The sequence below is a fragment of the Balaenoptera musculus genome, chromosome 7 (assembly GCF_009873245.2).
Source record: "Balaenoptera musculus isolate JJ_BM4_2016_0621 chromosome 7, mBalMus1.pri.v3, whole genome shotgun sequence".
NCBI lineage: Eukaryota > Metazoa > Chordata > Mammalia > Artiodactyla > Balaenopteridae > Balaenoptera > Balaenoptera musculus.
The window spans coordinates 53,084,112-53,099,814 of record NC_045791.1 but is presented as its reverse complement, the minus strand read 5'-3'; the positions used below and the strand labels follow the sequence as shown (position 1 = coordinate 53,099,814).

The 15,703-nt window shown below is 35.9% G+C and overlaps 1 protein-coding gene across 1 annotated transcript in view; it reads left to right on the top strand.

Moving 5' to 3' along the window:
* Positions 1-15,703, top strand: part of SLC25A12 (solute carrier family 25 member 12) — a 90,942-nt gene that overhangs the window by 24,845 nt on the left and 50,394 nt on the right. Inside the window, exons 4-5 of the mRNA XM_036858211.1 lie at positions 3,782-3,897; positions 12,014-12,153. Of these exons, the coding sequence (XP_036714106.1) occupies positions 3,782-3,897; positions 12,014-12,153 (256 nt within the window). The remainder of the gene's footprint in view (positions 1-3,781; positions 3,898-12,013; positions 12,154-15,703) is intronic.

The following is a 15,703-nucleotide window of genomic DNA, read 5'->3' as shown; positions in this document are numbered from 1 at the left end:
AATTTCATTCCTTTTTAAGGCTGAATAATATAAAGTGACTTCTTTTTAAGTTGCTTTTGTGTTTCTTAATTGACTTTTCTTTCTTTAAATCACTGTATAACAAAGGTAACTCTGAGTATTGAGGGTTGGCTGAGTATTATAATAATGTTCTACTTGCTATAGATACCAGATACCCTTTCTATTTTTCAACTATAACTTTAAATTTGGGGTTGGGGGGCAGGATGGTGAACACTGGATTGAAGGCAGGAGTTGAGTCTTCGACGTGGCCCACTGGGTTGCTGAATGTCTTTGAACAGATCACTTCTTCAGATTTTCTAAGGGTTCTTCTGACTCTAAATTGCATGAATATATGATTTGCCTTTTTGAATATACTGGTAGATGAAAATGTAGATATTTAATAAAGTCCATAGAATTTATATTTTAAACAAAGTGGTACTTAGTTGGAAATCTACGCTGCAAGAGTCTCAAATCTGCAGGGGCAGGTGTAGATAACTGGCAAGCCCTGGTCTCTCTGAAGAAGGCAGCTTCTGCTAGGCTCCAGGAAGCTGGTGCTACTTGGAACCAGAAACCTGTTGCCCAAGTTCATAATTTATGAAGAGAAACCAGAAAACTGTATATTTATGTGAAATCTTAGGATTTCCTAATGTTGGCAACAAACCTAACTAAAAAAATAATGCTTTACATGCTAAAGAAAACACATGTGTGGGCCAAATTCAGTCTGCCAGCCAACCATTTATGACCTTTGCTAGTTAAGGAAAAGGTCTTTGACCTCTTCTCATAAATACAGAAAGTTTTACTACTGAGCATGAAATATGCTTTAAAGCTACATAGTCTGTATTTCAGGGTAATTGTATTTTTGATGTCTAATTCCTGAGACTTGTTTTGGGAAAACCAAGATGCTGGGCATTGTTCTTTCCTCCTATAATCAGCCTAGCTACTTTTAATTTTTATTTTTAAAATTAATGTTATGAGCAGAAGAAATAATGTTAATTCTTTATTATAAATATAAAAATTTCAAATGTTTCTGAATTACATAATGTAGAAAGTGAAAGTCTACTGTAACTCATTTCCTAGATCACTATTGTATTTGTGTTACACATTCTCATTGATCTTTAGTTTTGTTCAGAGCTTAAAACCACATATTGCTCATTGCTTTTTAGGAGTGTGTGCATAGTCATGATGATACCTGATATATTGTTACTTCTTTGTTTTTTTACTACCCTAAAATTTGTGTACTGATAATCATACTTTTGAGTTTTACTATATTTTTTAGTAATGCATAAGGTGTGTTATGACATGTGGCCTGATAAACAGTTTCGATTGTTCCTCCCAGGATTCATTAGGCACTCAAGCTCCTAATTTCACCAAGGATTCTTCAGCGTGGGCACAGTGAGGGCATAGTCTTCAGTGCCCTGAATACTACCACCACAAAGCCTTTCTTTCCCTCAAAAAAGGGCAAAGGCATAGTGTACATCATTGCTTTTGATATTATGTAATCTGTGTAATTTAAACATATTTCAAAGTGTTTTAAGTAATAGAAAATGTAACTTTGAATGTAAAATATGTCTTAGATGAATGAGGGCATAAAATGAAAAGTAAAATGTAGTCACTTTCTTAATACCGTGTTGGAAAACAGGTATCTCTAAAAAGTCATGTATTCTAAATTGGGTTTATTCAAGAAGATTTATGAGTTCCTACCCTGAATCAAGCCTGTGCTCTGACAGGCCTACCTTCTAGCGGGGAATTGGACTTTAAACAATGAGTTACATAATTACTTTAACAAGAATTCTGTGAGGGGCACTAAAAAAGTACAGTACTGCTGTAAGGTGTGAAGGGGATGCGAAGTCATCTGGGGACTTTAAGATGATTCTCTTGAGGAAATGATATTTGAGATGAGCTATGTAAAGACTGGGTGGAAATTAAATGGACGAAAGTTTGGAGATGGTGGGATCATTCCAAGGAAAATGAATCGCGGAATGATGGCCCTGAGTGGGAGGAGCATGGATTGTTTTAGGAGCTTAAAATGAGTGGCCTGGAGTGCAGAGAGCAAGGAAGAGATATGGAGAAGTCGGATCCTGTGGGCCTAGAAGCTACATTAAGAATTAGGTCTGTTCCTTTGGATAGGGTGACTGTAAATGTATTGTCCAAATCAGCCCATTTGAGAATAAAATGTGGCACTACTGGTGTGTGTGTGTGTGTGTGTGTATAATTACTTGGATATATACTGTTATATGTATTTCTTGGATATATATACTGTCACTTGGATACTGGTCACTATCAGTAGCAGCAACATGGTATGAAATATTTGCAGCAAGATTTGCTGTGGAAGATGACTCTAAACCAGCATATGCCTACTCCATAAGATCACTGAAGGCAATTTCAGTGTAGTTTTGGCCACTGGCTAATTTCACAACCTTGAGTATTATAGGGTGAAATAAGTTTTAGTTTTCTTCCTTTTTGTTTTGAATTTTCCTTTAAAAATTTTATTATTGACATTTCAAACATATCTAAAACAAAGAGTAGTATAATAAATTCAATATACTCATTGCCCACTTTTTTTTGAGGTTAGTTTGTGCTTTTATTTGCCAGTATAATTTAACCACAGTGGCCTGCAAACTTTTTTGATCTAAAAAGTACATTTTACATCACAATCCAACAAACACACACACATGTATAATATGTATACATATATAAAAGTGAAACAAAAGTTTTGCCAAAAATGTCTACCCTGAGTGTTAATTCTTTTTTAAGACTTCTTTTTTTTAACTAAGGATGAACTGCACTGACACATCATAATCACCAAAGTCCCCAGTTCATCTTAGGGTTCACTTTAATGAAGTGAATACACCCACTTTTAATAATTATTAAGATAATTATTAAATTTGTTTCACTTATACCTCCACCCATTCCTCCATCCTCTGGAGTATTTTGAAGCAAATTCCAGGTGACATATTTCATCTGTAAATATCTCAGTGTGTATTTCTAGAAGATAAGAAAAATTACCAAAACCAAAACAAAACCTCCTCAAAAACATTGATGTCTTAATATCATCAAGCATTTGTGTTGTAACAGTATTTCCATTTCCTGATTTTCTTATAAACTAAAAAAAAATTTTTTTTACTTTTTAATCAGAATCCAAATAAGATCTGTATCTTTGTAATTAATTGCTACATCTCTTAGGTCTTTAATGAGGTTCTCCTCCATATCTTCTTTAAAAGTTCTTTTTTTTGCATATACAGAATGTTCACTCTGTAGTTTCCCACAGTCTGCATTTTTGCTGATTGTGCTTCTGTGGTAATGTTTAATTTGACATGTTCCTTTGTCCTTTGTATTCTTCTGTAAATTGTTGATTACATCTAAAGCAGTGGTTCTCAGTGGGGCGGGTGCTATTGGCATCTAGTGGGCAGAGGCCAGTGATGCTGCTAAACGTGATACAATGCACAGGAGGCCCCCACAGCAAAGAGTTATCCAGCTTCAGATGGCACGATTGAGGGCCAAGCTTTAGAAACTCTGATCTAGAGACTTGATCAGATTCAGGTTCAATTATTTTCAGTCTAGTCTCTTTCTTCCTGCGATGTTAGAGGGTATTGATTATTGCCCAGGTCCATTAACGAGTTAAGGGTTTACAAAACGGTAACATTCTATCATTCCTTCTTTCTTTCTTATCTGGAATACCACTATAAAGAGACACTTCCCTTCATCAGTTATTTGGTTACCCTGAGCTACAATTCATACTGTAAAGGCAGGTTACCAGCCGATAATATTTTATATTTTATTCCAGGTTGATCTCCTATCAAGAGTTTTTGGCATTTGAATCTGTTTTATGTGCTCCAGATTCCATGTTCATAGTGGCTTTCCAATTGTTTGACAAGAGTGGAAATGGAGAGGTGACATTTGGTAAGAAAAAAAAACGATTATATGTTTAAGGGAAGTTAGTGAGGCTGGTTCAGTTTTTAATTGCTAAATTTAGTAACTGCATATAGATTGCTGCTTATTTAAGAGCTAGTCAAAAAATGAAGTATTAATTTCCTAAAAGGTTTTACATAGATAAAATTAAAATGGCTTTATTTTCTTTTAAGCATTAGACTATTGCAAAAAATTAAGGAATTTAGGAATGTTGTTGCTTCAACTCATTGACTCTCTGACACTTTCACATTCCTAAAGTAGGTGGTGTAAAATTATCTTGTTCTGGGCCAGCCTGGGCAACATTTTTTATGAAACAGACTGAACAACATGGAGTAATCATCTCATACCTTCAGGAATTTTTGGGTAGAGAGTTCAGAGCTTCACTGGAGCATCTTTGGAAAATTGCTGCTATGTCATTTTAACACCTAAGAATGGAACTGAAGGAGGGAGTTAAGGCAAGAATAGTTTGCATTCTCTGAACCCCCATTTTAGATTTTTGGTTTTAGGCAACAAGGCTAGAATATTAAAGTTGCCATTTGAATTGGATGTAGAAATCAATTTAAATCCTTTGGTAGGCACATAATCTAGCACATTGTGGATGTCTCAAAGCATACAAGCTAGGATTTCTATCTATAGCCATGTATTAGTTTTTTGAAGAGGCTTACTTGCAGAAATTAGTATGTGTTTAGTAAGAGTATCAGCTAATTTTTCCTGCAAGAAGCTTTGCAATAAAAATAATGTAGTGTTATCAAGGACCTAGAGCACTCCTCCCTTTTTTTTTTTTTTAATATTTGGATTTTTTTTATTGTGGTAAAACAACACCTAACATAAACCTTAGCATCTTAACCATTTGTAAGCGTACAGTTCAGTAGTGTTAAGTATATTCACATTGTAATGAAACAGATCTCCAGAACTTTTTCATCTTGTAAAACTGAACTTGAACCCCTTTAGTGGTGTGAATTGGAATCAACATGTGGTAGAGAAACTGTTGAAAATTAGGCTTCCCCTGAGCCACAGTGCTAAATATTTATTCACTGTAGTGTTGGTTATAAAACAAACATCCTCTAGTTAAACCCAAAGGAAGATGTATCGCTGCTATGGTGAGAATGGTGAGAAAGTACAGGTATTTGAAAGGACCAGTGGTGCCTTTGCTGTCATCTTAGTGGGCACATGTTCTAGCTTGGCATTGATTGTTTCCTTCCTTCTGCCCACTGACCCAGTTGTCTTCTGTTATCAGAAGATTTTCCCAAATAAATACCTATGCAGAGCTCTTTAGGTGTCTGTGTTTATCTTGGCATTCTCTGTGCTTTGGAGCAAGCTCTGGCCATTCTGCCTCCTAAAGAATGTTGATTTTCCTCAGAAACACCTAGATTTTATAGTTTAAAGCATAAAGCCTTTATCATCTCATCATTCAGCATTAACCCTGTACTGCTGAGAATGCTGCATTTTCTATTTTCAGTAGGTATCACACATGCTCATATGCCTTGTTTCCAAATGTGATGCACAGATGCTTGGGAAATAACTTGATATAAATATCTGCCTTAGTGACAATATACCCGTGCTTCTGTCATGTGTCCATTTCTTAAGAATTAGATTTCTCAAAACCAAATTCTATTTTTTTTTGGTCCCCTTTACCTTGGTATCATGATTCCTTGTGTCTCCTCCATTTGATTGCTTTTTCCAATTTCTATTTTAAAAATAAGTCACTCAAGTCAGTTTATTCAACAGACTAACAATAGAGACTCATGCCATGGTTGATTAGCAGATTAAAATGTGTAGGAAGTAGCTGAGTGGTTTATACACACATTATTTCATGCAAATGAAAGCTTGTAGTTATTAGACTCCAACTTTAGCATCTTATAGATCTTTTGTTTTTCCCTCAGACTATGATTTATGACTTAAAATTTCAAGAAAATAGGATTAAAAGCAGAACAAATCAGTTTTAGTTTTTATAGCACCTGTTATGAACTGAAGAGGATATAAACCCTCCAGAATCCTTCATTCTGCTGCTCCATAATCTAGAGTTAGGAAGATTCTTACGGAAGGAGATAAAATTGAACTCCCTTTCGACATTGTTCCTGTGGTCCCTGGCCAACTGGATGGCTCTCTTGATGGTGCTCACCTATCTGCTGGGGACCTTGACCATTCCCCCTCCCTGCTCTACATCCCTAATTTCGAGGATTCATTTTTAGACAAACTTTCTTAACTAAAAGGAAAAGAATCATAATGAAGGAGAGAAATTTAAATTTTGTATTCTTAAGAAAAGAAGAAAAGCATTGAAACTGTTACAGATGCCATTTAACAAAATTTCTAAGGCCCACTCATTTCAGGCTGTATTCGAGACTACAGAATTTCAACATAAGGAAATAATTAACTTGGAGTTTGTTTTAATAGGATTTTGGATCTGTGATAAAGGTCAGTTTTCATGTTTGTACTCACTTAATAAAATGAATTGTACTTATGTATTTATAGACGTATGTTTAGGTAAAAGGAAAATTTAGATCCATTCTAACTCTAAATCCTTTTCACCGGATGGCCTTATGTTTTCTAGTTTGGAGCTTATTTAAAGTATAGATTTTTCTTGTGCACATCAGGAGAGAAAGGCGGGAGAGAATATTGGATGCAAGGTGTAATGGAGTGGGGAAAGACTATTACGCCGTCAGTATATCTCACGAACTGTGATGATGATGTTATCTGTGTACTTGTGTGTATTCTCATCTATGCTTCTTTTTTTAGATATGCTTTTTATACACATCAAATTGTGTACTTATATTGTGTGTATCTTTGCAAATATTTATATATATCAGTATTGAACAACATTTACTTGAATGCTGGACAAGTTTTTTTTTTTTTTTAATTAGAGATACCTCTGCTCTGGGCGAGAGGACTTACATTGAGACCTTGGTCATCCATTTTAGAATGTACAAGCTCAAGAGAGGGTTTTGGAGTTTTTAAAAGAGTGAATAAAATCATTAGTTGTTTCTTCTTTGGTGTTGTTCTAGTAAAACTTCTAATGCATGCTGTGGATGATTACTTAATGGCTTGTATATCTGTTTCTGCCTGGTGGCATGAACCTTATAGGGGCCATTGCATGACTGGTGTGTGCTAGATATCGTGTAAACTTGCCTTGGTCTCACTGTTGTCCACTAGTGTACTGGATATTCTGCTCAATAGAATTAGATTGAGGTACCCTAGATAACCAGCTATTCTACATTGTGTTGTCAATAGTTGCCATGCATTTGTCCCAAGTTTAAAAAAAAAAAAAAAAAAAAAGCCTATTGCTTTAACAAGGATGTAATCATTCTAAAAAAAAAACCCAACAACACTCTTACCTATTAACTAATAAATGAATATAAAACATGTTATATATTCTAAACTTTCTATTAAAAATCTCATCAACATTGTGTTCCAAAGTGTTTGCCTGGGAATGGGAACTCTCTGGAGAAAACTTTTCCAGGGGCACATCTTTACCCCGACTGTAGAACCCTCAAAGAGTAGGGATTCCTTTTGATTTTGTACCGTGTTTGACCATCATTATGTATAACAAATAAAAATGTGTTCCATTTGTGCCTCTAAAACAGACTCTTTTACCCTAAAGGGAATAATAATCTGATTGGGCTGTTTTAGGCATGACCACTGCTATTGTTAAAAAGATTTAGGAGATGGAAGTCTAGGTATGAAAAATGTCATATCCTCTCTCAGTGGAAACAAAGCTATAGACATGGTATAATATGAAATTCTAATGGTAATAAATACCTAGTTTAACTTGGTGAGAATGAGAGCTTCACTTGGGTGTTCAAATTAAATCAGGAAGACTTTTTGCGACTCCTTTCAGATATCGCAGAGGTCACATTAATATTCAAGGCTATAGAGTAGCTTAGAATTTGAGGTAAAAAGAGGACATGGTTTTACTTGTTTTTATGCCATTTGGTGATTGTTGAAGCATCTAACTTCTATAGTAATAGATGCTCTTTAAATGTAAACTCATTTTTCCTGAGAAGTGGACCTTTACATATATTTGGCAGCAGGACTACTCTGTTGACTGATTGTACAGTAGTCCCTTTTGGAGGTAGGTAAAGGGTTAATAGAAATACTTTTCCCTCAGTAAAACAGAGGCGGTCACCCTGGAAGCTAATGAGCCACCTGGAAATAGAACCTAGAAGTCTAGCCTGACATGCTGTGTTGGCTGGGACTTCTTCTACAAGCTCCTGTTGTTGATCTTTTTGTTGTTGTTGTTTGTTTTCCTTTTCTTTCTTTTTTAGTTTCTTAGTTGTTCCTCTTCTTTTCCCCCAAGTTTTCCCTCACTGAGAAACCCTTTACTTCTGCAAGTCTTGCCATTGTTTTTGTTCAGTTATACACAAGGATATTCATTGTTCCTGGTGGGAGTCCTTCTAAAAGCCTCTCTGACTTCACTTTAAGAACTGTGCAGGTGAAACTCAGCTATTGAGGACTTTTTTTTTCCCCTGACAATAAAAATGTTTGATCTCAAGCCTATAAGTTGGAAGGAGTGGCTCCTGCTGGGCTGGAATCCTTGGAATCAGGATGTCGTTGGGCTGATGGTAGGTGGGCTGTGTCACAGGGCTGATGGCTTGTATACCTACAGGAGGAGTTCTCTGGCCACACCGTTGGTACAGCAGCTCCTTCCAGGCTCATTCATGGAACAGGCATGGCGGCAGTCTTGGAGAAGAGTGCCAGCCCCGGTCAGAGGTAATTTTGTACTGCAGAAAGGTGAACAAGACCAGTAGGAAGCTCCCATAAGGACCAGGGGAGGGATGAGGGTGGATGAGATGGGAAGACACAGTGTGGGCTGCTGGGGAAATTAAAACCTCTGTTAAGACATATTTACATATTTATGATATATATGCTTCGATGTATTTCATCTAGTGCAATCATCATAAGTGACTGATACAGCTAAACTGACTAATGTTATATGTCTGTGAACATTTTTACTTAATCACAGTTGTCACCATTACCTGCCCTCCTGACAAATCATTGTGCTCCTCTCCTTTAAGCAAAGAGAACATAATGACAAGCTACTTTTGTATCTGGCCCCGATTCCCTTTTCAGAGGAATTATAAACCATCTCTTTCATGAGCCCATGCTCTGCAGGAAGTGAAAAGGTGGTCTTTTGTTTTCTATATGTCAGAAAACAAATGGATTCCTATTTCCCTTAGCAGTGCCAACCTAGTATAAAACACTCGATCATGATCTTGTTGCCAATAAGATGTGACTATCATATCCCTTTCATCCAAGCCAGAACTGTGGCCACTGAAATAGCACTCCTTGGAGAGCTAAAGACCCTTGTTTGCCACTGGAAAGACGGGATTCTCTCTGGGGGGAAACTTGCTATGTAGTTTCAGTTAGATATATTGGGTATATTTGAGATTATTGGTGCTCCCTTTCATGTCGTATAGAACCTGATAAAACTGGGTAAGATAAGACGATCATCAGCTCTTTGGGCTATTGCCTCACACAAGTATAAGCTCTCCAGTTCTGGAGCTTTTGCATAACTTTTTTTTTTTTTTTTAATAAGCATATCCTGGTAAAAGTAAAGTGGTAATTATGAATTTGACTTGAAAACAATAGTTGTACTAATTATTTCTGTAAGCTTCCTGATTTAGCCTTAGGCAGTTGGTAGTGGAAATAATAACAGAAGGGAAGTGGAATACATCAAGAGGTGCCAAAGTAGGTTTGAAATTTTGTAGCCTGTGACATGGCTAAAATAATTAAAAGTGTCTGGGGGTAGTTAATAAACCACAGCACATAATAATGGTCATAATGAAACCATATACAAAGCTGTCAACTGACCACTTTGGGTGAAGGGAGACATGTTTAAACAAATATTCATGGAAAATGACACTTCTATATTTGGGGAAATTATTATGAGTAAGCCATCATTTTAATTGTTTCAAAGGTATTGTAAGATTTTATTTAAAGGTTGCTAAGTAGTTTACAAAATAGGATTTTAGTTAAAAGTTTTTATTTTAGAGCTATTTTTCTGAATGTAAATTATACATTGTAATTTTGGTTTATAAATATCCTTTTTGTGATAACAGAAAACAATTTTCATGGTTCATTAAATTTTCATAAGTTTGAAAGCCTTTGAATCTTTGGCTTTATTTGATATAGTTTCGCACTTGAGATTCTGATATTTTCCAATCATACAAAGGGAATTCAGTTTTATTCCACTATTATATAAAACTTATTTAGGTAGCAATACATATATTTCTTATCAAATAGTTGAGTTCTGGGAGTTGTGACCTTTAAAATAAAGGTTATAAAATAACTCATTCCCTTTAATAATTTATCTTAATGTTACTTAAATATATGTAGTAATTTAAATTATCCTAATATGCTTTCCATTAATTTCTTCATATTCCCTTAGTTTAACACTTAAAATAAGAAATCAAATTAATTAATTTGGAAAGAGAAGCAACTAATTAATTGAATTAGGAGGATCCTAAAAAAATCTTTGCTAAACGGCCATAATACTTTTAACTCTAAATAGTTTTTTGCCATCCTTATTATTTTAATTATTTTGTAAACTTTAACATATTTTACAACTTGTTGAAGTTTCATATAGATTCAAGGGTAATCCTTTGTGTTGGTTAGGATCCCATGACTTGCTGTATTGCGTTAATTCTTTGCTTTCAGAAACAAAAACTCATATATTTAATTTGTGTTTATGGAAGATGAAAATAATTGACATGATTTGAAAACTCTGAAATACTGTTGCTATTTAGGCCAGAAATAAATGCTACATTCCATTTGAAAGAAAAGATGAGAATCCCATCTCCCCAGTGACATCCAATGCCGCCTTCCAACTGACTAATCACTGTGACCTATTCAGAGCTGTCATGTTGAATCCAGACTGGTAGGATTTCCAGTTCAGGATTCTTACACTCCCTCCTGCTCCCCCAGCATAGCAATGCTTTTATCAAAAAAAAAAAAAAAGTATATTAAAACTAAAGGGAATCCATTAAACCATTTACAATATGAGATTTATATCTTACTCAAAGAATTTGCAGAAATTAGATAAAATAGCATAGTTGGAGATTATAAAACATTAAGCTTGTATTTACTAATTCTTTAGTATAATTGATAGCTATAGATAGTAAAATCCTTTCACTAATATAATTGGCTTAAATTTGAAAATAATTTTGTTCTTAAGACATCAGTAAAACGGGCTTCCTGCTTTCTTAACTTTGTTAACGATTTTTTTTTTTTTTTGGCATGAGCTTCTAAATTAGTCTATCCAGTCTATGCTTGTTAAAGTACCAGTCATTTGTGAATTGACTTTCATAGTAAGTGTAGAACGGTGTAAGAAAGTGAATGACATTGTTAGTGCATGAAGACAAGCTGTCAGAGGGTTTTGGTTGTATATTACACAGTGTGACTGGTTCCTATCTAAAAGTTAGTATACTGTGTTTAGTCCTTCTTTATTTAAAAGTGAATCACTAATTTCACTTATCTTAAAATATTTTAATAGCTGAGACTAATAATCATGGTTTTTATGAGGATCTTGAAGCTTTGTGTCAAGACCATATTTTTGACAATATCAGAAGCTTTTAATAAGGTGCTTGCTGCTGAGCTAATGATATGCTTTTGATAGTATTTCTTATACCTATCTTCAATAGACATATTCAGGCTAGTGTGAATGTAATAATCAAGCCTCAATCAAGCCATACTTAGTATGACAAATATTGCATTATACTGTAATTTAGGTATTCACGCTTCTGATAAAGGGCTTAATTCGACTCCTTGAGGAACCGGGAAAACACTATTGATTTTATACTGGAATGCAAAGTAGCAGCCATTTATAATGCAAGATATAAATCACTTCCTAATTAAAATTAAATCAAGAGAAATTAAGAATCTCATGGCCTTATATGTAATGGTACACAATCTTAACTGTAAAATTATATTTTGTATCAGTTGTGCTCCTGTGCATGGGTTTCTGAGCACAAAAAATTTTGCAGCTAATGTTAGTAGGAGCAGATAATATTGACTTTTAAAATTTCTCTTAATTTCTTTCTGTAGGAACATTGCAGTGGACTAAACTACTTATTCCAGATATAATTTATTTATTTTTGTTTTCCCTTTCAAGAAAATGTCAAAGAAATTTTTGGACAGACTACTATTCATCATCATATCCCTTTTAACTGGGACTGTGAATTTATCCGGCTGCATTTTGGGCATAATCGGAAGAAGCATCTTAACTACACAGAATTCACACAGTTTCTTCAGGTGAGCTTAGTTTTTCATAACCAGCGTAAATATATACCATTCCTCCTCCATCTCCTTCCCTTTTAGCTTTATTAGGTTTATTACAAAAAATAGCAATCCTCTGTGGCATTTCACCCCCATTTTTCATTTCTCACCCCCGGAGGCAACTTATTTAAATTCTCGTAATTGTTTCTTTCGGTGTTTACTTTCATAGCTTTAAATAATAAACATGTGCTGGCACTTCTACTTTTTAATTTTTCACTTTTAGGTTTTTTTTTTTTTTTATTTATGGCTGTGTTGGGTCTTCATTTCTGTGCGAGGGCTTTCTCTAGTTGTGGCAAGCGGGGGCCACTCTTCATCGCGGTGCGCGGGCCTCTCACTATCGCGGCCTCTCTTGTTGCGGAGCACAGGCTCCAGACGCGCAGGCTCAGTAATCGTGGCTCACGGGCCCAGTTGCTCTGCGGCATGTGGGATCTTCCCAGACCAGGGCTCGAACCCGTGTCCCCTGCATTGGCAGGCAGATTCTCAACCACTGCGCCACCAGGGAAGCCCAGGTATTTTTTATTTAATTTGAACTATGGAAGATTAGGAGCTAGCTTTTTCACCTTTCCCTCTCTATCACAGACTTGGACATTTTCTGTCCCCACCCTCCATATAATTATGTCATGATTCTGCTTAGATCGGTAATCATGTTTGAATCACCATAATTTTGTAAACACTGTGCATGACTAAAATGATTTTCTTGGAGATTCTAATTTTTATTATTTCATTTTCTGTATATTAATGCCAGTTCATTCTCAGACTTGGCCTCAGTTACAAAAATCTCATTTTAATATGTTTAAAACAGAGTAGGTGTTTGGTCAATTTCATCCTCTTGGAGCAATCCAGGAGCTTGCTTTCTTTTTAAAAACATTTGAGGTAAAATTCACTTACCATAAAATTAACCATGTGAAAGTGCACAATTTAGTACATTCACAGTGTTGTGCAACCACCAGCTCTAATTCCGAAACCTTTTCATTACCCCAGACGAAAACCCTGTACCAGGTAAACAGTCACACCTCATTCTTGCCTTTCCTTAGCTCCTGAAACCACCAATTTACTTTCTGTCTATGGATTTACCTATTCTGGATATTTCATATCAGTGGAATTATACAATATGAATTTTTGTGTCTGGCTTTTTCTTAGCATAGTGTTTTCAAGGATTATCTGTGTGTAGCATATATTAGTACTTCATTCCTTTTTATGGCTGAATAATATTCCATTGTATGGATATATCATATTTTGTCTATCCATTCATTAGTTGATGGACACTTGGGTTGTTCTTGCCTTTTGGCTGTTATGAATAGTGCTGCTATGAACATTGGTATACATGTATGCTTTTGAATACCTGTTTTCAAATCTTTTGAGTATATCCCTAAGGTGTGAGATTACTGGGTCATATGGTAATTTTAACTTTTTGAGGAACTGCCAGACTGTTTTCCACAGCCCCTACACCATTTTCCTGGAACTTTCTGATACTGGACTTTGTACTTACTACATAGCTGTCAGCTTGTGATCTCCCTTCACCTTCATCCTGGGGAGTCCATTTGCTTTTCTGTTATGTTGAACCTTCCATTTGCTGGATTTCATCTCTTCCTTTATTATGGTTTGCTTTCTTTTTTTTTTTTTTAATATTTATTTGATCTATTTATTTATTTGGCTGTGTCGGGTCTCCGTTTCGGCATGTGGGATTTTTCGTTGCAGCGCTCGTTGTGGAGCGCAGGCTTCTCTTTAGTTGTGGAATGTGGGTTTTCTTGCTCTAGTTGTGGCACGTGGGGTCCAGAGTGCATGGGCTCTGTAGTCTGCGGCACACGGGCTCTCTGGTTGAGGCGCGCATGCTTAGTAGTCGCGGTGCGCGGGCTTAGTTGCCCCGTGGCATGTGGGATCTTATTTCCCCGACCAGGGATTGAACCCACGTCACCTGCATTGGAAGGCGGATTCTTTACCACTGGACCACGAGGGAAGTCCCTGCTTCCTCTTTTTTGGTAGAATACTTACTGCAGGGGCTTCCTAAGGAAAGTAAAATAATTTTTTTGTGAGACTTTTGATATCTGAAAACCTCTGCTCTATCATTACCTTTAGTTTGGCTGGATACAGAATTTTAATAATTTATTTTCCTCCTAATTTGAAAATATATCTGTTTTGTTTTCTAGCTTCCAGTGTTGCCACTGAGCAGTCCAGTACCATTCTAATCTTGATTCTGTTTTGAAACTTTTTTTTTTTTCCACTCTGGAGGGTTTTAAGATTTTTTTTCTTTTCAGCATTTTGAAATTTCATGATGATATTCCTTGATGTGAGTTTATTTTTATTCATTGTGCTGAGCATTCAGGGGCTCTTTTAATTTGAAAGCTTATGTACTTCAATTCTTGAAAATATTCTTTCTACTTTTCTTCTATATTTTTCCTGTCTAGAACTAGTAAACATAATAAATGTATGATCCTTTAGTTTTCTTTTCTCTCCTGTTTTCCTTCTGAACCTTCTATTGTTTCTTTTGTTATATTTCTAATTTTCAAGAGTTCTTTTTGGTTTTCTAAATATTTCTTTTAAAAATAGCATACTGTTCTTCTTTCATGGATGTAATATTTTCTCTCACTTCTCCAAACATATTAGAGGCAGGGTTTTTTGTTTTTTTGTTTTTTTTAAAATTTTCTTCTCCCTGCAAAGTGTCTGTTTCTGTCAAGTTACTTTCTTTCTCTTTGTTTGGGTCTCTCTTTTTCATGTTAGTAGCTCTTCTCCTATGTCTGATGGTTCTTGGTCCTCTACTCATATTAAAATCAAGATTGAGGCTTATTGGGAGCTTTGGGTTCATGGCAGGATTTATTAACTGGACCTTACTGTAAAGTTCTCTGGCTGGGCTCTTTTTCTGGGGACTCCCTAATGTCCGTATGTTCAGGTCTTTTACTTTGGATTGGGGAATCAGAATAATCATTTGGCCTCCCATCTGGAGTATTAGATCTGACTTTTGATATTCTGGTTGCTGAGTAAGACAAAAGGGTTAGAGGTCCGCAACATTCAGTATGGAGATGGACTTTCATTTAATTACCTGTTTTCATCTGTGCCTGGTCTCCCTTAGTCCGGAGATCCTCTGTTAGACTCACCTAGTTGTCTTCCAGGGTTGGGAAAGGGCTAGTGGCCTGGCTGTGGTGGAGTATAGCAGGTAACTAATTGCTGTATAAACAGGCTTCCATCTAAGCCTCCTGTTCTCAGCTCCACCTTCACCATTACTTCTGGGGGTACTAGTATAGCCAATTCACAAGTCTTTGGCAAATTCTGTCATGTACATTGGATTGCTTTTTTGCTTTCCTCACTTCTAGTTTTCTTGGGCCTGCTAAGCCAGTTGTCATTTGCTCTTTTGCCCTCTAATCTTTTTGTAAATTTATTTATTTATTTATTTATTTATTTATTTTTGGCTGATTTGGGTCTTTGTTGCTGCACGTGGGCTTTCTCTACTTGCGGTGAGCAGGGGCTACTCTTCGTTGTGGTGTGTGGGCTTCTCCTTGCGGTGGCTTCTCTTGTTGCAGAGCATGGGCTC